This window comes from Atractosteus spatula, chromosome 8, assembly GCF_055471065.1.
Source record: "Atractosteus spatula isolate fAtrSpa1 chromosome 8, fAtrSpa1.hap1, whole genome shotgun sequence".
Taxonomy (NCBI): Eukaryota; Metazoa; Chordata; class Actinopteri; order Semionotiformes; family Lepisosteidae; genus Atractosteus; species Atractosteus spatula.
In genome coordinates, this window is record NC_142713.1 from 17930153 (window position 1) to 17954283 (window position 24131).

Sequence of the window (24131 nt, forward strand, 5' to 3'; positions counted from 1 at the left end):
TTTTATTTAGATTTTTTTTTCTTTCAGGCCTCTGAGCATCTTCGAACTTACTGACCCACTAACCTTTGTCTAAAGGTTTTGTGTTTGTAAAACCATGAGTGTTGACTTTGAACAGCACTTTTCTGCACAATTTTGCATTATCTCAGCGAAAACAGAAGTGACTAATGTAAACGAGGCACTGAGTTAATGACATCTTGTTCAATTTACAGAGTATTATGTGAAAAACACTCAAATACTTTCAGGAACTGCTGTTTTTAAAATATTTCTCTTGTTATTTTAGAAGATACTCTGTTTATTATTATTGTTTTCTTGTTTTGTCCAACCCTTTTCAAGGACTGGTATCAGGTTCCACCTATCGTTTTTGTCTCAGAACCCAGATCTCTACAAAAATGTGCCCAGAGAGCATCGCTGGCACTCTAAGAACTGCTTTAGGTCAGTACATTACCACAAACCTTTTTTTGCGACTAATGTTCAGAAAGTTACAGATGCTTTAAAATATTATAGGAAAATTATTTCTGGTGTATAATGTTTACATTATTTGTGTTTTATTTCCAAAACCTAGCAATCTTATAATAGTATTTGCCCGATTTTTAGAGGTGGGTTTGAGTTGTTTTTCTCTGTATCTATGGTCGATATCTAGACCTTCACAGGATAATGATGAACATGACATTGGAAATGACTGGCTCAGGATTTGCCCTAACATGGAACCCTCAGCAGACTTTGGGGGTGAATATCCTCTGGTACAGACTGGAAGGACAGTGTTTGCAAAACATGTTCAACATCACTGTGCCAGGGAATGCAACCACATTATTATTATCTGGTAAGGGTTGTATATTAATTTCTCTTACTTTGAAATACACTTCTAGATAGAAATACAGCTAATAGATTCTGTACTCCTTCCTTTTCATCAGTCACTGCCTGGAGATCAGGAGTAATGTTTACAACTGCTGCGTGTAGTATGTACACCCTGTATACATTATGTAAAAATAATATAGTGATGAGATTATCAATAAAAAAATCTTTAACTTTATTATGGGAATAAGTTGACTGAAATGTTTCAGGTCTTATTTTTTTTGTTTTTTCTTTTGTCAAATTTCTATCAAGTAATCTATTAATATTTTGTCTAATGCTTATGCTGAGGAAAAACTGTTTTATGTACAGTAAATGACCATGTGTGTGAGTGTGGAATAGTACTTACAGTAGTGTACATCAGTGCTGCTGCTTCAGAGCTTTTGGGTCCTCACTGTGGAGCCTCCTGTGTCAGTTTGCATGGGCTCCCCCTGTTCACATAGTTGTTCTCAGGGTGCTCCAGTCTCTTCCTGGCCCTACTCTAATTTGTCCCCGTGTGTGACAGGATTGGTTTGCATATCTTATACAAACACAAAATTCCAAACAAAATGTACTAAGTAATTCATGATGAATCCAGGTAGCTTTGCAATTCTTTTACATATTAGTAATACCACGTAATCGAAATGGTACTCTTTCACCACTTCTTTTAAAAATGTCTCTTATTAGCATATTATTTGTCATGTATTTGATGTATCTACAACAGTGTGCTTATTTTTTTTAGATGTGATTTGTTTCTTGCTCTAATTTTCTTCTGGACCCTCCATTATTTTCTGTAAGAATATTTTGTCTCTCATTTCAGGTCTGAAGTCTTCATCCGTGTGCACAGCTGTTATCACAGTCAATACCACGTTGTATGGCTTAGTGACATCTTCTGTTTACACATTCTATGCAGACGGTAGGTATTAAACTCGTGACTCTTACACAGAGCAATGGCTAATGTCTTTTATTAACCTTACAGAACAGGCATTGCCTTTCAGAGTCTAGAATTAACTGTTTCTAATGCGAGTATGAGGTGTTCTCATTCTTTCTCCTCAGAGACACCTGTTCAGCTCTTATGAAATTTACATTAACAGACATACCATTGATAATTGAGTAGAAATGAGAAGAAAGTAAACACAACGTTTCAGCTGTGGAGCTGTGGAGCTGTGGCTGTGTGTGCTTACACCCAAAGAAGGCTCCACAGCTGAAACATTGTGTTTACTTTCTTCTCTTTTCAGCATGGAATAAACCTATTACTTGTTCCTTTGCAGCCTATGCATGCTGACGCAGCTACCCACCTGAACTATTGAGTAGGAAAGTTATTTTTTACACTCCTTGTAGTTCAACACTTGTAGTTTGCCATTTCTGGGATGATTGTGCTTTAGGAAATTGAAAGGTAAAGCTTGAAGCAGGACCATTTCAATGGGCTTTATCCTACATTGTGCTAATTCTGTCCGCTTGGGTTTCAGTTTCGTCTCTTTGCCCTGTGAAGCTGTTAAAGCAATATGTCTCCACCACCATTGCTGTGATCGCGTGGGATGTGGCTTCCAGAAGCTATACCTCTGTGCAGTATTATGACATTCTGTTCCCAGAGAAAGTGTTTTCAGTTCCCATTGCTGGTGGAGCCACAGAAGCAGCGCTAACAGGTGACGAGTTGGTTTGATGGGCTGTAAAGCTGTCACCCTCACATTGGCCTGGCCAGTGTTTATGTTTTTCACAGCAACCAAAAACCTAAATCGTTTCATTTATACTTTTACCTTCTTTCACATTAACCATTTCTTATATTATATTCTGCATATAATGAAGGTTAGGAAATAAACAAGTCTCAGCTAAAAGCTGATTATCATTTAATTGTTCAGATATGAGAGTTTCCTGCTTGGTATTTATACTGTTTATCTGTCTTTTAACGGAGAAAGATTTTTTAATCTTTATAAACTTTTAAATGAGTAGATGGTGATTCTGCCTAATAACATATTTACTTTTTCATAAACCATTACTGCAAAAATACATTCAGTATTATACTGTAGATGATTTAAAAATAGTTCCCTTCAAAATGCCAAAAAAATACAATTACTAGGCAGTAGAATAGTGCAAAATATTGCTTTGAAGAAAAACAGATCTTTATCCATGAAAAAGGTACACATTAAAAATCTGAAGCATGTAATGTGCTAATAAATACTTTGAGTTCCATTCAAAATTATGCGCATTGCTGTAGTCTATTTATATTTTGAATAGTGACATCAAAATCAGTTTTCTTTATAGAATTTGTAATCTGACAAATTTACATCAATTCTTCATGCTGAAGTCTGAAGTATCTCATTACAGCCAAACATTTGACCAAGGAGATTTTAACAGAATCGGTAAAGCAGGAAGTTAAAGCAGATAACATTGTGTAATGTTCTGTAATTTGTAGTTATAAATGTGCCGCCCATGCTGTCCTGTTGCTTGAATGACCTTGTTGAAAACTCTGTGGTCTCAAACAGTGAAGATATAATGTAAAGCATGTTTCTCTCAATAGGTCTGCAGCCCAGTCACACGTATGGGGTATATCTGTACTGTAACCCACTCCTCAACCTGACCTCTGAAGTCCTTCTTTTAACCACTGAAGGTACCAGTTATTGCACGTGTTACCTAACAGTCAAGAGGATAGTCTATTAAAAAGTTTTAATATTGCTTTCATGCCAGTTTCAATGTGTATTCAAATCCCACACTGTCCATTATTTGTACTGTTATGCATTTCATTGCATGCATTGTATTTTGATCTTCCAGTACTATACTGAATGATGTAAAGGTATAGAATAGAAAGGAAAATATTTTTACTAAAGTCTATATCCTCAAGCATACAATATTTTTTGTTTTCACATAAAATAATTGTTAAATTGTTCGTAAGGTTTTAACCATTAATTCTCATCTTAACACAGAGACACAGATGAAAGGAATGTAAACAATGTTGGCAAATTTCAATGGCAGGTTTCAAAAGAGCCACAATTTTTACTTTAACCGTGCAATGTTTGTCGTTTTCATTAATCATTAATCTTACAGTCTCTCAGGAAAAATAGTAACCACATTTGTGATTGGTGCTTTACCAATATCTGAATTTTATTAACAAGACTGAGACCAGTGATTTGGTTTGATTTGATTGGCAATTTTTTGGAGTTTTTATTGCAATTTTATGGTTTTTAATATTTTGATAATTGATATCTAATAAATTTGCTTTTCGATATAAAATAGTGTATAATGTATACAAGTAAAACATACTTGAAATATAAAATCTCAAGTACTGCAGAACTAGCCCAAGAAGCCCAAGTAATGTTTATAATGTTCAAACTGGATTAGAATCCCTTTTGCCACATTAGTAGTTAAACATTTTTTTTTAACAGTGTCTTTCTGTTCTCTTTTTTGTGTGAAGAAAATTCCAGATCACCCAGTAATGTTGGAGCTTTGGTCAACTCTTCCTCCACTGTCGTGGTCTCGTGGGTGGCCCCAGTGGAGAACACAGGCCAGATTAAAGAGTACAGGATTTTCTATGGGCCAGTGAACAGCTCTAAACCTGTCAGTGTGAAAATCGAGGCAGCCTCAGTGTTGGCTACCTCCTTGACGAGTAAGTAAGGACAAGTCATAGTTAATTACTTTTAACTGTAGAGTAAAACCGCTTGAGGAATGTGAAAATTAAAATAAATTTAATTATTTTAGCCATCCGCATTTCTGTTATCTTTTTAACCCTAGGGGTTTTATTAACTCTTTTGTTTGTTACAGTTTATGATGGCAATATGCATGATAAATTCAATGTCTGATATAAGGTTATCTTGGGAAAGTTTTCTTGTAATCTTGAAATTCAGGTTTCTTTATTAAATACTCTGCATAATGTCTTCTTTTTAGATTCTTCCTATTATCATTGTTTTCCCTGTATATGTCTGTATATTTTTGGATAGAAACACTTTAATGTTGAATTATTTTTAGTAATTTCATTTCCTGCTGCCTAAGGCAACAGTTTTATTAGGCCATTGGTAAAGCAAAAGTTTAACATTAGTATCGTTAATAATAAACGTGGATAACTCGGTTACTGTTTTATTTTAATCCCTCGGGTTTTGTCTCATAACCTACACCATTTTTTCCTACATTGTTTTAGACTTGAAAACATCTACAACGTACTTTGTGATTTTGTCTGCATATACCTTCCAAGGCACAGAGGATCCCAGTCCAATACTTTACTTTAGCACAGAAGCAGGTAAACTGTAGCATAATGTGTTTATAACAGAGTATATTTCTCAAATAGATTGCTGGGCTAGTACTATTCATTGCTTTAAAAATATGTTTTTGTTGAAATAAGAGGTCTCTTGCATTTGAATTGCAAATACAGTATGCACACCTGTGCCTTGTTATAATATAAAGTATCATTTTAATGTTTCATTATAAATAGAGATTGAGAAAGAGGTATGTAGTATGTTAGACCATTTTCCATGCTGCTGTGCTATAGGTTTTTTCCATGTGTGCTCCAATTTTTCTTTAGTCAATGAAGATTCACGCTGGTTCTCTTTGTGTATTCATGCACTGGTATGAACATATTTCCCCTGGAAAACTGAATATGTGCTCAATATCTGCCAATGAAATTATATTCATAAAGTATAGTCCAAGGAGCAGTTTGGTTGTCCATTATTGTACTGTACAGTATATAAGCGACCTATTCTGTAGCACTATGTACGATACATTCATCCAAAAGAAATAAAATGTTATTATTTTCTAATTAATTTTGTATTTCCAGAAAAAAATGGCCAAGGAGTTGTCTTTCCATTGAAACTCATACCCATCTCTAACCTGTCACTGCCTTTTCTTACATTTCAAGCCAGTATCTGCAGTCATAGTGCTGAAGCACATGTCTATCTGCATGTTTATCTTCCAGCTCAGATCTTAATCACTTCAATCAGTTCATTGTTGGCTAAATGTGAAGAAGTTTAGCAACCTTTTTTTAGATTTTCATGTGCTGGTTCTTAAAAAGACTTTATGAATTATGAAGACACGCAGTCCCTCCAGGAACATTATTCGAGACCCCTGTAAAAGTGTTTAACTTTTACTGAATTTTAAAATTCTCAGGTGTGATTGTTTGCTTGGTTTAGAATTTTTATTGCCCTTAGTTGGGCAAAAACACCAACTGCTGCCAAATTGCCCCAAGTAACATAAATTAAGGGCTTTGTTTCAATAATTACGACAGCCCTCTTTTTAAATTTAATGACATTTTGCATTGTTTTATAAAGCATCTTCCAGATCGCCCAGTAATGTTGCAGTCTTGGCCACACCTCTGGCCTCTGTCGTGGTCTCGTGGGTGGCCCCAGTGGAGAACACAGGCCAGATTAAAGAGTACAGGATTTCCTATGGTCCAGTGAACAGCTCTGAACCTGTCAGTGTGAAAACTGTGGCAGCCTCAGTGCTGGCCACCTCCTTGACAGGTGAGGACATACAGTAACACATCAATGAAGTCAGAAGTCAGAATCACTTTTATCTGCCAAGTAAAAGAGTTTGAGAGTTGAAATTTTAAAGTTGACTCTACTTATATCCTTTTTCAGAATCAAAGAGTTGTTTCTTTATCACTTTATCATTTCATATGGGATTCCAAAAATCATTGGTAATCCTTCTTGATAAAACCTATTAACTTCATTCTTGTCTGTTTTAAGGTTAATATAGGAACACATTAATTATTCCTCTTTGAATGAATTTATTTGAAATAAATGTGTGTTGAAACATTTTGACACCCTTCCTAAATTTCTTGAAGTCATTAATAAAATATTTAGTAACTATTTTGTGAACTTCAAGTGCTTTGTATCATAGGTTCATAAGTTGAAACTTGAATGTAATTAATGGTAATTAAAAAATTAACTTTCATCATATAGTAATGTTATACTGTATTTATTGTACATTTTATACTTGTTTTATAAATAATATGCAGTAACAGCTCAGAGGATCAAGTGTTAAAAACAGAACCACCTACTTTAAGACTGGACACAAAACTTACATTAATGCAGCAAAAGGGTATTTGTTCATGCTTTCGATGTCCACAGTTCAAAGTTACTTTGAAATCCTTTCACCAGTATTTTATTCCTTTTTTAAGGACTGCAAGCATCTATCACATACTTTGTCTTTGTGACTGCCTTTACCACTGAAGGCAAGGAGGAATCAAGCCCAGTCATTTACTTCAGCATTAACAGAGGTAATGAAATGAACATTTCATAAACTTTCCACTAGCTGTGTATTCAAGAGACAGATAACCAGTTATGCCACTTTTCTTTCTACAGCCTATATGTGATATTTACATTTTTTTGTATAAGTAGTGCAATGCATGTAATTGAATATTGAGGTAAAACTTCATCTACAAGCACAACTCACAATAATAATAATAATTGCTTACACTTATATAGTGCTTTTTTGAACACTCCACTCAAAGCGCTTTACAGATATTGGGGACTCCCCTCCACCACCATCAATGTGCAGGATGATACGACAGCAGCCATAGTGCGCCAGAACGCTCACCACACATCAGCTATTAGTGGGGAGGAGAGCAGAGTAATGAAGCCAATTCCTAGATGGGGATTATTAGAAGGCCATGATTGGTAAGGGCCAATGGGAAATTTGGCCAGGATGCTGGGGTTACTCCCCGACTCTTTTCGTGAAACGCCCTGCGATTTTTAATGACCACAGAGAGTCAGGACCTCGGTTTTACGCCTCATCCAAAGGACAGCGCCTGTTTACAGTATAGTGTCCCCGTCACTATACTGGGGCATTAGGACCCACATAGACCGCAGGGTAAGCGCCCCTTGCTGGCCCCACTAACACCTCCAGCAGCAGCCTTAGTTTTTCCCAGGAGGTCTCCCATCCCACACCTGCTCAGCTATAGTGGGTTGCCAGTTGTGAGCTGCAGGATGATATGGCTGCTGGCTATGTTAATAATGTAATTAGAATATACAGGTATTTAAGTCAATAAAATGCATGGAAAGGTTCTTTTCTTCAGATTACTACATTGATAGTCACTAATTTATGTTGTTAGCTATGTTGCTATAAGGAAATGTATTCAAACTCTTCCTATGGTGTTAAATGTTGTGACATTACAAAAATGTTGTGACATTACATTACAAAATATAGCATAAGCAAGCATAAGGTATGTTACAGTAAATGTCAGTAAAAATGTAAGAGAAAAAGCAGAAATATGTTGATTACATACTGTAAGTATTTAGACCATTGAACTCAATATTTGGTGGAAACACCAAAAAACACAAATTGTTGATAGGATTCAAGTCAGCACTTTGACTGGGCCATGCAAGGACATTTACAGTACTTTCTTAAGTAAAGGGATACAGTACACTCCAGTGAAGCTTTGGCCTTGTGCTTTGGAAAGTCTTCATAAGATTTTTTCTCTTTTGACTACATTTAACAAAATGTGCCAAAATAATTAAAATCAAAGCTGTGATATACAGTATACATTTCAAATTTGAAGATATTTGAAGTTTTCTGTATTAGTTAAATTAAATGTATTTTTCAGTACTGAATAAGACATAAGATGCTGTTGATTTAAGGTCCTGAGTGAAGTTCCCGTTTTGTCCATGATATTTTTCTATTCTGAATAGTCACCCCCGGTTTATTCCATAACACAATGTCTCCTGAAATTGTAATGGATTATTTGAGCACTTGTTTCACTTGATCTAATTGCATTATTAATAATAATATTACTTGTGCTCTTTAAACAGACTGGTTTCCTGTTCAGGGTGTAGTTCCTGCTTGTGCCTTGTGTTTCCAAAATGGATGTGCAGAACTCGTAATTATAGCTGAAAGAAAATAGATTATTCCTAATCTTTATATTATAGAAATTGGATAATTTACAAATGCTTACAAACCCATGAATTGTTCTAATGTGTCTCTAGTGCCACTTGCTGTGAATACCATTTGGAAGAGCTCCATCAGTGTCCTTGTGAACTGGACCAGTCCAGCCTCTCTCTCAGTGTCCAGCTATGATGTCCAGTTCAGCAGAGTTGGGGACAACAGCTCCTCCACTGTAAACACCAAAGAGCACTCAGTCCTGCTGCAGGGCCTCCTTCCCAACAGCACCTACAGCATCACAGTGACCCCCATCATCAACGGAACAACAGGACAGCCTGTGTACATAACAGTGAAAACTCCAGCTGGTCGGTACCATTTATTGTTCTCTTTTTCAATGCTGAAGTAATCAGTGACTGTTTTAGCTTTTTTCAATTAGGCTTTTTACTTTAAAAAGTATGGGATTGCTACTGATGTGCTTATCCCCTCATAGAAATATATAATACTGTGATGCCATACTGTAGAATGCCAAAATAGTTAATATTAGGGATTATCATGGGATTACCAGCATCACTTACCTCCTTCTAGTGCTTTGAACACCTTGTTAATATCTTTGTAAGTAAGCTGTCATTGGCTGATATTTTTTACTTTTAATGTGCAAAAAGGCAGAATGAGACATTCATGTAGTACTGTGATGAGATGAAGAGATAATTAATGTTCAGATCCAAAATTCATTGCAGCTGTTGCTCTAACTTTGTACCCTAAACTAGAAAGGTGTTCATTCGAATATTTATCTATAGTATATTCGTACAATAGGGTCTGTTGAACCAGAACCTTGTTTTCTGTAGATATGTCTTTGAGGAACATATTGTATGTTCTAAAGCCATACACCCTAAAGCAGAGTCTCTTTTTAAAAAATCAACAATCTGTGGTCTAATTAAATAGACATAGAAAAGAGATGATAGTCCTATGTAAACCGAAAATGAACTCCTGCATTGAATGTGTTAAAAAAATCTACAGGAAATTCTACTTACAACTCTCTTCAAGAATGTTATATATTACTGTTACTTTTTATTTTTTTATAGCTCTCTCTCCTGGCTATGTTAGTGTTTCAAACAAAACCACCACATCAGCAGTAGTGACCTGGCAGCCCCCTGTGGGAGATGCTGACCTGGTCACAGGGTACAGAGTTTCCTACAGCCTTGTGACCAGAACTGAGCCCAGCACTAACCTCACTCTTCCTGCTACAGCACTTGGAGTGAACCTGACAGGTCAGGCAACACATTCTGATTTTCCTACAGTATATAAATGCCACATTGTGCATACCTGTGATGGGGTTATTGAAATTATAAAAACAAAACTTGTAAAATAATTTTCAGAAGCAATTATTTACATTGCACAAAATTGCAATGTCTTAATGCATAATCTTTAAACCTCTTATTGGAATGCCAGTAAGATATATATTTGTGAACTTTACAGACTTTGTACCAATTATAGGTATAACCACATGAAATCCATACCTATGTGGAAGTAAGAATTAATTTAGCTTTTGTTTTGAAATCTATCTATTTATGAGTAAAGGATGACACAATGGCACAGTGGTTAGCATTGCTGTCCTGAGTTCAGTTGTTGGGGTGCTATACAGTATGTGTGGAGTTTGCAGGTTCTCCCTGTGTTTAAGTCTAAAGACATACTGGTTGGTTAATTGGCTTCTGGGAAAACTGAACCAGGTGTGAGTACTGTATGTATATATGTGTGGGTATGTGTGCCCTGTGATGGACTGGCATCCCTTCCAGAATGTATCCTGCCTTGCACCCGTTGCTTGCCACGATAGGCTCTGGCGCTCCCCATAACCCTGTATTGATTAAAAAGGTTGGGAAATAGATGGATATACTGTACAGTATGACTGAGAACCAAAATGTCTGAAAATAGTTTTTATTTACTATTTGTTTCATGGGGATTCCAATTAAAATTACATTCTCAACTATAATTGATTACTTTCAACCTGTATTTGCTGGTATCAAATGTATAAACAAAATTATATTTAGAAAAGATTCTTGAAGAGGACATTTACATCCACTAGAACATGATGTCTTTAATATGGGTTGAGGTTTTCTTACAATTATGGAAGATTCATTCATGCATCTGAAGAATTACAAAAGTTTGCTCCATCATTTCCAATAGCATTTTTAGTAATGAACAAAAAAAGACATCTACTTCTTTTTGAACAAAGTAACAATGTCTGTTTTAAACAAACATAATTTTGCAAATGTTGCAGTAAATCACCAAGCACATTTTACATTTTATTGAATACTCTGTTTTGTCAGTCTTTAATGTACTGTATTTAAAATAAAAAGTTCTAGCATCTAGCATTTCCTTTATACTCATCAACATGTTTCACTAATCCTTGAGAAATCTCACTGATGTTAAAACTGCATGTCTATTTTTCTCCTGTTCTCCTCTTTGCCTTTGTTGTATAGGTCTGAAGGAAGGCAATATGTACTTTGTGTCTGTGTCTGCCCTGACATCACTCGGTACTGAGGAAAGAAGTCAGCAGGTCTACTTCACCACAGAATCATGTGAGAATACTGCTGCTTAGGTTATGGTTAAATATATTTAGACAAAGTTCAGGTAATCATTAATTGCCATTAATTTTGTGGTTTCACTTTGTATTTTTAGCACCAATAGTTGTTAGTTCTACAGCCAAGAGCCCCACCAGTGCCCTAGTGAACTGGACCAGTCCAGCCTCTCTCTCAGTGTCCAGCTATGATGTCCAGTTCAGCAGAGTTGGGGACAACAGCTCCTCCACCGTAAACACCAAAGAGCAGTCAGTCCTGCTGCAGGGCCTCCTTCCCAACAGCACCTACAGCATCACAGTGACCCCCATCATCAACGGAACAACAGGACAGCCTGTGTACATAACAGTGAAAACTCCAGCTGGTCGGTACCATTTATTGTTCTCTTTTTCAATGCTGAAGTAATCAGTGACTGTTTTAGCTTTTTTCAATTAGGCTTTTTACTTTAAAAAGTATGAGATTGCTACTGATGTGCTTATCCCCTCATAGAAATATATAATACTGTGATGCCATACTGTAGAATGCCAAAATAGTTAATATTAGGGATTATCATGGGATTACCAGCATCACTTACCTCCTTCTAGTGCTTTGAACACCTTGTTAATATCTTTGTAAGTAAGCTGTCATTGGCTGATATTTTTTACTTTTAATGTGCAAAAAGGCAGAATGAGACATTCATGTAGTACTGTGATGAGATGAAGAGATAATTAATGTTCAGATCCAAAATTCATTGCAGCTGTTGCTCTAACTTTGTACCCTAAACTAGAAAGGTGTTCATTCGAATATTTATCTATAGTATATTCGTACAATAGGGTCTGTTGAACCAGAACCTTGTTTTCTGTAGATATGTCTTTGAGGAACATATTGTATGTTCTAAAGCCATACACCCTAAAGCAGAGTCTCTTTTTAAAAAATCAACAATCTGTGGTCTAATTAAATAGACATAGAAAAGAGATGATAGTCCTATGTAAACCGAAAATGAACTCCTGCATTGAATGTGTTAAAAAAATCTACAGGAAATTCTACTTACAACTCTCTTCAAGAATGTTATATATTACTGTTACTTTTTATTTTTTTATAGCTCTCTCTCCTGGCTATGTTAGTGTTTCAAACAAAACCACCACATCAGCAGTAGTGACCTGGCAGCCCCCTGTGGGAGATGCTGACCTGGTCACAGGGTACAGAGTTTCCTACAGCCTTGTGACCAGAACTGAGCCCAGCACTAACCTCACTCTTCCTGCTACAGCACTTGGAGTGAACCTGACAGGTCAGGCAACACATTCTGATTTTCCTACAGTATATAAATGCCACATTGTGCATACCTGTGATGGGGTTATTGAAATTATAAAAACAAAACTTGTAAAATAATTTTCAGAAGCAATTATTTACATTGCACAAAATTGCAATGTCTTAATGCATAATCTTTAAACCTCTTATTGGAATGCCAGTAAGATATATATTTGTGAACTTTACAGACTTTGTACCAATTATAGGTATAACCACATGAAATCCATACCTATGTGGAAGTAAGAATTAATTTAGCTTTTGTTTTGAAATCTATCTATTTATGAGTAAAGGATGACACAATGGCACAGTGGTTAGCATTGCTGTCCTGAGTTCAGTTGTTGGGGTGCTATTCAGTATGTGTGGAGTTTGCAGGTTCTCCCTGTGTTCATGTATAGTAGGTTTCCTCTCTGTGTTCCAGTTTCCTCCCACAGTCTAAAGACATACTGGTTGGTTAATTGGCTTCTGGGAAAACTGAACCAGGTGTGAGTATGTATATATTTGTGGGTATGTGTGCCCTGTGATGGACTGGCGTCCCTTCCAGAATGTATCCTGCCTTGCACCCGTTGCTTGCCACGATAGGCTCTGGTGCTCCCCATAACCCTGTATTGATTAAAAAGGTTGGGAAATAGATGGATATACAGTATGACTGAGAACCAAAATGTCTGAAAATATTTTTTATTTACTATTTGTTTCATGGGGATTCCAATTAAAATTACATTCTCAACTATAATTGATGACTTTCAACCTGTATTTGCTGGTATCAAATGTATAAACAAAATTATATTTAGAAAAGATTCTTGAAGAGGACATTTACATCCACTAGAACATGATGTCTTTAATATGGGTTGAGGTTTTCTTACAATTATGGAAGATTCATTCATGCATCTGAAGAATTACAAAAGTTTGCTCCATCATTTCCAATAGCATTTTTAGTAATGAACAAAAAAAGACATCTACTTCTTTTTGAACAAAGTAACGTCTGTTTTAAACAAACATAATTTTGCAAACGTTGCAGTTAATCACCAAGCACATTTTACATTTTATTGAATACTCTGTTTTGTCAGTCTTTAATGTACTGTATTTAAAATAAAAAGTTCTAGCATCTAGCATTTCCTTTATACTCATCAACATGTTTCACTAATCCTTGAGAAATCTCACTGATGTTAAAACTGCATGTCTATTTTTCTCCTGTTCTCCTCTTTGCCTTTGTTGTATAGGTCTGAAGGAAGGTAATATGTACTTGGTGTCTGTGTCTGCCCTGACATCACTCGGTACTGAGGAAAGAAGTCAACAGGTCTACTTCACTACAGAATCATGTGAGAATACTGCTGCTTATGTTATGGTTAAATATATTTAGACAAAGTTCATGTAATCATTAATTGCTCATACGTTTAATAGGTCTGTGCTTCAGCATTTTGTGGTTTCACTTTGTATTTTTAGCACCAATAGTTGTTAGTTCTACAGCCAAGAGCCCCACCAGTGCCCTAGTGAACTGGACCAGTCCAGCCTCTCTGTCAGTGTCCAGCTATGACGTCCAGTTCAGCAGAGTTGGGGACAACAGCTCCTCCACTGTAAACACCAAAGAGCAGTCAGTCCTGCTGCGAGGCCTCCATCCCAACAGCACCTACAGCATCACAGTGACGCCCATCACCAACGGGACTAGAGGGCGACCAGGGTACACCACTGTCACAACTGCAAAGGGTCTGTACAGCATGGATAGAAACACTCTTTATTGTGTTTTATTTCTGCCGTGCTCTATATACAATATTTGAATAAGTGTACAAAGAATACATTATTATTTGCTTTGTAAAAAAAAAGTTTAGTTCATCATTTTGGGAAAGACCCTTTATAAATGTTAATATACTAATACACCAACACCTAGTTCAGATGTCTTTTAAGTAGAGCATTTTTCATTACTTACATTTACAGTATAAAAAGTAGATTAATAAAATGCCTTGTCACCATCTTATCCTGGTTGCTCTTTGTAGTTTTCTTCCTCAGCAACGTGTCTAACAAGACTGCAACATCGGCTGTGGTGACTTGGCAGCCTCCAGTGATGGACGTTGGGCTGGTCACAGGGTACCGAGTTTCCTACAGGCCTGTGAGCAGCACTGAGCCCAGCACTAACCTCACTCTTCCTGCTACAGCAATTGGAGCGAACCTGACAGGTAGTGAACAAAAAGAAAGGACTCAACTGACACAATAAAAAGCAATAGGTATTATTAATAGTCAGATAAAAACACATAACAGAGACCTTTTAAAATGTTTAAATATGCTTGTGTTCAAATTCTTATACTTAGTGTGATATTCTTAAAAAAACATCTCTTGTCAAGCTCCAGGGTTGAGTGGGTATTATCTCGATATATTTGGAGATTTTGGAATCATTTGAAGGCATTATGTGAAAACTGCTTATGTGTCACCATATTTACTAACTTTAATTGTACAAAACGCATTTTTGTAAAAAATAGTACACACTTCAGTTGTCATATAGGCAATTTAAGCCCTTACAATTATTTGCAAGTATTATATATGGTCTCTTTAGAACATCTAAATATTTCTCATATACTGATTGTGTGATATATATAATTGTTACAACTGTCTTTTGATTGGGCCCTTATTTCTCCAGGTCTGAAGGATGATACAGGGTACCTTGTATCTGTCTCTGCTCTGACATTCCTGGGCACTGAGGAGCGCAGCCCACTGATCTTCTTCAATACAGAGCCATGTGAGTGAGAGGATCTCAGCACCAGCATTTGAGTGAATTACTAAATTTGTCATTGTTTTAACATCTAAAATTTGCATGAACATTGTTCCTCTAGTGCCCCTTGCTGTGAACGCTACAGCCCAGAGCCCCACCAGTGCCCTAGTGAACTGGACCAGTCCAGCCTCTCTGTCAGTGTCCAGCTATGACGTCCAGTTCAGCAGAGTTGGGGACAACAGCTCCTCCACTGTAAACACCAAAGAGCAGTCAGTCCTGCTGCAGGGCCTCCTTCCCAACAGCACCTACAGCATCACAGTGACGCCCATCACCAACGGGACTAGAGGGCGACCAGGATACACCACTGTCACAACTGCAAAGGGTCTGTACAGCATGGATAAAAAATACTCTTTATGGGGTTTTTTCTGCAATGCTCTATATACAATATTTGAATTAGTGAAAGTGTACATTATTCTTTGCTTTGTAATAAAAAAACATTAGTTAAACATTTTTGGAAAGACCATTTGGAATAAAAATAGCTTTCCTATCGATGTAAAAAATATACTGTAAATTTTAATATACTGGCATGATAACCATGGCGACCAGGATACACCACTGTCACAACTGCAAAGGGTGTGTGCTGTCGGCTCTACAGTTTCTTATTCATTCCTTCTCAAGTTCAGTAGATAATGTGTTTATGTCAATGGCAGACTTGACACTATCAGCATGATAGGACTCTGCCATTATACCGAGCAATCCAGTGAAGATGATATTGAAATTTTTAATTACTCCAACCCATGTATACCACTTTATTCTCACATTCTTTAGACCAGCAATTTCCTTTACAACTTTCCTTTAATACAAGTATGTATACCTAATTAAAGCAATAACTTTACATTTTAGTTAAAAGTGCCCAGGGTATTGCTTTGTAAAACTTTTTTTGGTAATTGTAACAGTTTAATAATATTTAATGTAGTGTTTTACCTGTTTTATTTCTTATTCATCCAATTGTTAAAGAATTAATGATCAAGTTTTTGAAGTGTTATTCAGCCTATTGTAAAAAAAAATGGTTAGCTTAAAATTGCAAAAATAATACTAATAACATGTCAAAAGTAGTATTGTTAAACCTCTAGTGAAGGGCTCAAGTTCTTCTGTGGTGATTTTGTTTTCCTTACAGCTCTCTCCCCCAGCAATGTTGCTGTGTTGAGTGTGACCGGAACATCAGCAGTAGTGACCTGGCAGCCTCCTATTGGAGATGCTGGCCTGGTCACAGCGTACAGAGTTTCCTACAGCCCTGTGAACAGCACTGAACCCAGCGCTAACCTCACTCTTCCTGCTACAGCACTGCAAGCAAATTTGACAGGTGGCTTTGTGGATAGATTCGTGTGTAAAATAGAGGACTATTCATTCCCCATCTGATGTTAATCTGATTTTTCATCTGACATCATAAACTACATAGTGTAATGCCTATGGTATACCCTGTCATGCCTCTGTCTTTGCAGGCAGGGTATTTGTCATAAGAGTAAGGATTACCAAGATCTGCATTTTGCTAACATTTAAAGTGTTCTCAAGATGGCAAAAAATGATTTGGAGCACTATCAATAAATTATGGCAAAATTGTTTTTCTTTGTTAAAATGAAAAACAAACATAATACAAATATTGTTATGAAGCTGATGTTTATGGAAATGCATAATGCCATAAAAATGTTTTGATAGTATTTTATATGTACGGTATATTTACAGTTAACTGTACCACTAAAACCCGCTGTGAAACATGCTTTTTTCTACAGTGCCTTTAAGTAAAACAGGGCTGCTGTAGTGATTTTGGCCATGTTGTACAGTACCAGAATGTAATTGAATAGTTTTCTTGTAGATACATCTTAACGTTTCAACAAACTGTGAGATTTGTTTGCTGAATAGGCAGATGATTTTGTGCAACTCTTAAATCTTTAGAAAAAAGTTTTGTAATTATAGTTATAGTCTGTTGAGATTATAATTCTAATCTTGGAATCAGGTTTTATTAACAGCCATTTGAAATTAAATTAAGAGTCATGTGTTCATTCTTTATTTCTGACATAGTATCTGATTTATACTAGCTTGCATCATTGATACCTACAGAATACTGAGTATTTTAGGTATTTACAGTATTTCTGACCAAAGGCATTGTACAGCCTAAACCTTTATACTGTAGGTTTGATATTGTTGGTCTGAAACTGATATTCTAATGAGTTATGAAGAACTAAAACACGCCTAATAAGTAACATGCCTGAAAACACTGGTTTACTGGTTAAAGTTACCTATTACCCACATGAAAACACTGGATTTACGATAATTCTAAAATACCAAAAGGTTGCCACAACCTTAAAAGCACTGATATGTAATATGGTACATGTTTAAGAGTTAACCTAAGTGACTGAAACTAAGAATTCAAAAATAGCTGGAAGATAATAAAAATAAGGACATTGTATGGAAATAGTTTTCGTATTCCATGTCTTAATTCATTTGGTTCTGACTATATTTTGCATGACTCATTGTCCTCCTACTGTAGATCTGAAGGGAGATACGAAGTACTCTGTGTCTGTTTCTGCCCTGACCTCCCTGGGCACTGAGGAGAGCAGCCCAAAGGTCAACTTCACTACAGAACCATGTGAGTGAGAGGAGTCTAAGATTTTCAAAATCATTAAAAAAAACTTTTTTTTTTGTACAGCACATACTCCAATAAATAATTTAAAATTGTAAATTTGTTTAACAATTGTATGTCTAGTGCCACTTGCTGTGAACGCTACAGCCCAGAGCCCCACCAGTGCCCTAGTGAACTGGACCAGTCCAGCCTCTCTCTCAGTGTCCAGCTATGACGTCCAGTTCAGCAGAGTTGGGGACAACAGCTCCTCCACTGTAAACACCAAAGAGCAGTCAGTCCTGCTGCGAGGCCTCCTTCCCAACAGCACCTACAACATCACAGTGACACCCATCACCAACGGGACTAGAGGGCGACCAGGATACACCACTGTCACAACTGCAAAGGGTCTGTACAGCATGGATTAAAAATACTCTTTATTGAGTTTTTTTCTGGAATGCTTTGTATACAATATTTGAATAAGTGAAAGTGTACATTATTCTTTGCTTTGTAAAAAAAAACATCAGTTGATCATTTTTGCAAAGACCATTTGGAATAAAAATAGCTTTCCTATCCATGTAAAACATAATACTGTAAATGTTAATATACTGGCATGACAACATCCAATTGTCTTTTAAGTAGAGCGTTTGTCATTACTTACATTTACAGTATAAAAAGTAGAATAACAACACGCCTTGTCACAATCTTATCCTGGTTGCTCTTTGTAGTTTTCTTCCTCAGCAACATGTCTAACAAGACTGCAACATCGGCTGTGGTGACTTGGCAGCCTCCAGTGACAGGCGTTGGGCTGGTCACAGGGTACCGAGTTTCCTACAGGCCTGTGAGCAGCACTGAGCCCAGCACTAACCTCACTCTTCCTGCTACAGCACTTGGAGTGAACCTGACAGGTAGTGAACAAAAAGAAAGGACTCAACTGACACAATAAAAAGCAATAGGTATTATTAATAGTCAGATAAAAACACATAACAGAGACCTTTTAAAATTTTTAAATATGCGTGTGTTCAAATTCTCACACTTTGTGTGATATTCTTAAAAAACATCTCTTGTCAAGCTTCAAGGTTCATATGTGTCACTATATTCATAAACTGTAATTGTTCAAAACATAACCATTGTAATTTGAAAACAGTACTCAGTTTTGTTGCTGTAACATTAGTCACTTTAGTAACAAATGAAGCTTTTAAAATATATGCAAGTATAAGGTGTTTTTAGACTAACTGAACATTATTTTCATATATTTTACTGTTTATCTGATGTATTTAACTGTTATAACTGACTTTTGATTGGGCACTTATTTCTCCAGGTCTGAAGGATGATACAGGGTACCTTGTATCTGTCTCTGCTCTGACATCCCTGGGCACTGAGGAGAGCAGCCCACTGATCTTCTTCACTACAGAGCCATGTGTGTGAGAGGATCTCAGCACCAACATTTGAGTGAATTATTAAGTTTGTCATTGTTTTAACATCTAAAATTTGCATGAACATTGTTCCTCTAGTGCCCCTTGCTGTGAACGCTACAGCCCAGAGCCCCACCAGTGCCCTAGTGAACTGGACCAGTCCAGCCTCTCTGTCAGTGTCCAGCTATGACGTCCAGTTCAGCAGAGTTGGGGACAACAGCTCCTCCACCGTAAACACCAAAGAGCAGTCAGTCCTGCTGCGAGGCCTCCTTCCCAACAGCACCTACAGCATCACAGTGACGCCCATCACCAACGGGAGTAGGGGGCTGCCAGGATACACCACTGTCACAACTGCAAAGGGTCTGTACAGCATGGATTAAAAATACTCTTTATGGGTTTTTTTTCTGCCATGCTCTATATACAATATTTGAATAAGTGAAAGTGTACATTATTCTTTGCTTTGTAAAAAAAACATTAGTTGATCATTGTTGGAAAGACCATTTAGAATAAAAATAGCTTTCCTATCGATGTAAAAAATAATACTTTAAATTTTAATATACGGGCATGCCAACACCCAATTGTCTTTTAAGTAGAGCATTTGTCATTACTTACATTTACAGTATAAAAAATACATATAACAACATGCCTTGTCACAATCTTATCCTGGTTGCTCTTTGTAGTTTTCTTCCTCAGCAACGTGTCTAACAAGACTGCAACATCGGCTGTGGTGACTTGGCAGCCTCCAGTGACGGACGTTGGGCTGGTCACAGGGTACCGAGTTTCCTACAGGCCTGTGAGCAGCACTGAGCCCAGCACTAACCTCACTCTTCCTGCTACAGCACTTGGAGCGAACCTGACAGGTAGTGAACAAAAAAAAACAGACTTAACTGACCCAATAAAAAGCAATAGGTATTATTAATAGTCAGATAAAAACACATAACAGAGACCTTTTAAATTTTTTAAATATGCATGTGTTCAAATTCTCATACTTAGTGTGATATTCTTAAAAAAACATCTCTTGTCAGGCTCCAGGGTTAAGTGGATATTATCTCGATATATTTGGAGTTTTTGGATTCATTTGAAGGCATCATGTGAAAACTGCTTATGTGTCACCATATTTATTAATTGTAATTGTAGAAAACGCATTTTTGTAAAAAATAGTAGTCACTTCAGCTGTCATATAGGCAATTTAAGCCTTTAGAATTATTTGCAAGTATTATATATGGTCTCTTTAGAACATCTAAATATTTTGTCATATACTGATTGTGTGATATATTTAATTGTTACAACTGTTTTTTGATTGGGCCCTTATTTCTCCAGGTCTGAAGGATGTTACAGGGTACCTTGTATTTGTCTCTGCTCTGACATCCCTGGGCACTGAGGAGAGCAGCCCACTGATCTTCTTCACTACAGAGCCATGTGAGTGAGATGATCTCAGCACCAACATTTGAGTGAATTACTAAGTTTGTCATTGTTTTAACATCTAAAATTTGCATGAACATTGTTCCTCTAGTGCCCCTTGCTGTGAACGCTACAGCCCAGAGCCCCACCAGTGCCCTAGTGAACTGGACCAGTCCAGCCTCTCTGTCAGTGTCCAGCTATGACGTCCAGTTCAGCAGAGTTGGGGACAACAGCTCCTCCACCGTAAACACCAAAGAGCAGTCAGTCCTGCTGCGAGGCCTCCTTCCCAACAGCACCTACAGCATCACAGTGACGCCCATCACCAACGGGAGTAGGGGGCTGCCAGGATACACCACTGTCACAACTGCAAAGGGTCTGTACAGCATGGATTAAAAATACTCTTTATGGGTTTTTTTTCTGCCATGCTCTATATACAATATTTGAATAAGTGAAAGTGTACATTATTCTTTGCTTTGTAAAAAAAACATTAGTTGATCATTGTTGGAAAGACCATTTAGAATAAAAATAGCTTTCCTATCGATGTAAAAAATAATACTGTAAATTTTAATATACGGGCATGCCAACACCCAATTGTCTTTTAAGTAGAGCATTTGTCATTACTTACATTTACAGTATAAAAAGTAGAATAACAACACGCCTTGTCACAATCTTATCCTGGTTGCTCTTTGTAGTTTTCTTCCTCAGCAACGTGTCTAACAAGACTGCAACATCGGCTGTGGTGACTTGGCAGCCTCCAGTGACGGACGTTGGGCTGGTCACAGGGTACCGAGTTTCCTACAGGCCTGTGAGCAGCACTGAGCCCAGCACTAACCTCACTCTTCCTGCTACAGCACTTGGAGCGAACCTGACAGGTAGTGAACAAAAAAAAACAGACTTAACTGACCCAATAAAAAGCAATAGGTATTATTAATAGTCAGATAAAAACACATAACAGAGACCTTTTAAATTTTTTAAATATGCATGTGTTCAAATTCTCATACTTAGTGTGATATTCTTAAAAAAACATCTCTTGTCAGGCTCCAGGGTTAAGTGGATATTATCTCGATATATTTGGAGTTTTTGGATTCATTTGAAGGCATCATGTGAAAACTGCTTATGTGTCACCATATTTATTAATTGTAATTGTAGAAAACGCATTTTTGTAAAAAATAGTAGTCACTTCAGCTGTCATATAGGCAATTTAAGCCTTTAGAATTATTTGCAAGTATTATATATGGTCTCTTTAGAACATCTAAATATTTTGTCATATACTGATTGTGTGATATATTTAATTGTTACAACTGTTTTTTGATTGGGCCCTTATTTCTCCAGGTCTGAAGGATGTTACAGGGTACCTTGTATCTGTCTCTGCTCTGACATCCCTGGGCACTGAGGAGAGCAGCCCACTGATCTTCTTCACTACAGAGCCATGTGAGTGAGATGATCTCAGCACCAACATTTGAGTGAATTACTAAGTTTGTCATTGTTTTAACATCTAAAATTTGCATGAACATTGTTCCTCTAGTGCCCCTTGCTGTGAACGCTACAGCCCAGAGCCCCACCAGTGCCCTAGTGAACTGGACCAGTCCAGCCTCTCTGTCAGTGTCCAGCTATGACGTCCAGTTCAGCAGAGTTGGGGACAACAGCTCCTCCACCGTAAATACCAAAGAGCAGTCAGTCCTGCTGCGAGGCCTCCTTCCCAACAGCACCTACAGCATCACAGTGACGCCCATCACCAACGGGAGTAGGGGGCTGCCAGGATACACCACTGTCACAACTGCAAAGGGTCTGTACAGCATGGATTAAAAATACTCTTTATGGGTTTTTTTTCTGCCATGCTCTATATACAATATTTGAATAAGTGAAAGTGTACATTATTCTTTGCTTTGTAAAAAAAACATTAGTTGATCATTGTTGGAAAGACCATTTAGAATAAAAATAGCTTTCCTATCGATGTAAAAAATAATACTGTAAATTTTAATATACGGGCATGCCAACACCCAATTGTCTTTTAAGTAGAGCATTTGTCATTACTTACATTTACAGTATAAAAAGTAGAATAACAACACGCCTTGTCACAATCTTATCCTGGTTGCTCTTTGTAGTTTTCTTCCTCAGCAACGTGTCTAACAAGACTGCAACATCGGCTGTGGTGACTTGGCAGCCTCCAGTGACGGACGTTGGGCTGGTCACAGGGTACCGAGTTTCCTACAGGCCTGTGAGCAGCACTGAGCCCAGCACTAACCTCACTCTTCCTGCTACAGCACTTGGAGCGAACCTGACAGGTAGTGAACAAAAAAAAACAGACTTAACTGACCCAATAAAAAGCAATAGGTATTATTAATAGTCAGATAAAAACACATAACAGAGACCTTTTAAATTTTTTAAATATGCATGTGTTCAAATTCTCATACTTAGTGTGATATTCTTAAAAAAACATCTCTTGTCAGGCTCCAGGGTTAAGTGGATATTATCTCGATATATTTGGAGTTTTTGGATTCATTTGAAGGCATCATGTGAAAACTGCTTATGTGTCACCATATTTATTAATTGTAATTGTAGAAAACGCATTTTTGTAAAAAATAGTAGTCACTTCAGCTGTCATATAGGCAATTTAAGCCTTTAGAATTATTTGCAAGTATTATATATGGTCTCTTTAGAACATCTAAATATTTTGTCATATACTGATTGTGTGATATATTTAATTGTTACAACTGTTTTTTGATTGGGCCCTTATTTCTCCAGGTCTGAAGGATGTTACAGGGTACCTTGTATCTGTCTCTGCTCTGACATCCCTGGGCACTGAGGAGAGCAGCCCACTGATCTTCTTCACTACAGAGCCATGTGAGTGAGATGATCTCAGCACCAACATTTGAGTGAATTACTAAGTTTGTCATTGTTTTAACATCTAAAATTTGCATGAACATTGTTCCTCTAGTGCCCCTTGCTGTGAACGCTACAGCCCAGAGCCCCACCAGTGCCCTAGTGAACTGGACCAGTCCAGCCTCTCTGTCAGTGTCCAGCTATGACGTCCAGTTCAGCAGAGTTGGGGACAACAGCTCCTCCACCGTAAACACCAAAGAGCAGTCAGTCCTGCTGCGAGGCCTCCTTCCCAACAGCACCTACAGCATCACAGTGACGCCCATCACCAACGGGAGTAGGGGGCTGCCAGGATACACCACTGTCACAACTGCAAAGGGTCTGTACAGCATGGATTAAAAATACTCTTTATGGGTTTTTTTTCTGCAATGCTCTGTATACAATATTTGAATAAGTAAAGTGCTCAAGCAGCCATATCACTCTGCAACTCACAACTGGCAATCCACTGAAGCTAAGCCGGTGTGAGCCTGGTCAGTACCTGGATGGGAGACCTCCTGGGAAAATCTAAGGTTTCTGCTGGAAGAGGTGTTCGTGGGGCCAGCAGGGGTCGCTCACCCTGCAGTCTATATGGGTCCTAATGCCCCAATATAGTGACGGGGACACTATACTGTAAGCAGGCGCTGTCCTTC

At 37.4% G+C, this 24131-nt stretch overlaps 1 protein-coding gene across 1 annotated transcript in view; it reads left to right on the top strand.

Moving 5' to 3' along the window:
* Nucleotides 1-654: 654 nt before the first annotated feature.
* LOC148829235 (fibronectin-like) overlaps nt 655-24131 on the top strand; it is a 37049-nt gene continuing 13572 nt past the window's right edge. The window contains exons 1-30 of the mRNA XM_088922576.1: nt 655-820; nt 1649-1744; nt 2298-2474; nt 3347-3436; nt 4238-4429; nt 4958-5056; nt 6081-6272; nt 6932-7030; nt 8736-8996; nt 9714-9899; nt 11109-11207; nt 13932-14192; nt 14480-14659; nt 15118-15216; nt 15311-15571; nt 16367-16552; nt 17738-17836; nt 17954-18214; nt 18535-18714; nt 19128-19226; nt 19321-19585; nt 19915-20081; nt 20542-20640; nt 20735-20995; nt 21315-21494; nt 21955-22053; nt 22148-22408; nt 22728-22907; nt 23368-23466; nt 23561-23821. Coding sequence (XP_088778702.1) covers nt 655-820; nt 1649-1744; nt 2298-2474; nt 3347-3436; nt 4238-4429; nt 4958-5056; nt 6081-6272; nt 6932-7030; nt 8736-8996; nt 9714-9899; nt 11109-11207; nt 13932-14192; nt 14480-14659; nt 15118-15216; nt 15311-15571; nt 16367-16552; nt 17738-17836; nt 17954-18214; nt 18535-18714; nt 19128-19226; nt 19321-19585; nt 19915-20081; nt 20542-20640; nt 20735-20995; nt 21315-21494; nt 21955-22053; nt 22148-22408; nt 22728-22907; nt 23368-23466; nt 23561-23821 — 5155 coding nt within the window. The remainder of the gene's footprint in view (nt 821-1648; nt 1745-2297; nt 2475-3346; nt 3437-4237; nt 4430-4957; nt 5057-6080; nt 6273-6931; nt 7031-8735; nt 8997-9713; nt 9900-11108; nt 11208-13931; nt 14193-14479; nt 14660-15117; nt 15217-15310; nt 15572-16366; nt 16553-17737; nt 17837-17953; nt 18215-18534; nt 18715-19127; nt 19227-19320; nt 19586-19914; nt 20082-20541; nt 20641-20734; nt 20996-21314; nt 21495-21954; nt 22054-22147; nt 22409-22727; nt 22908-23367; nt 23467-23560; nt 23822-24131) is intronic.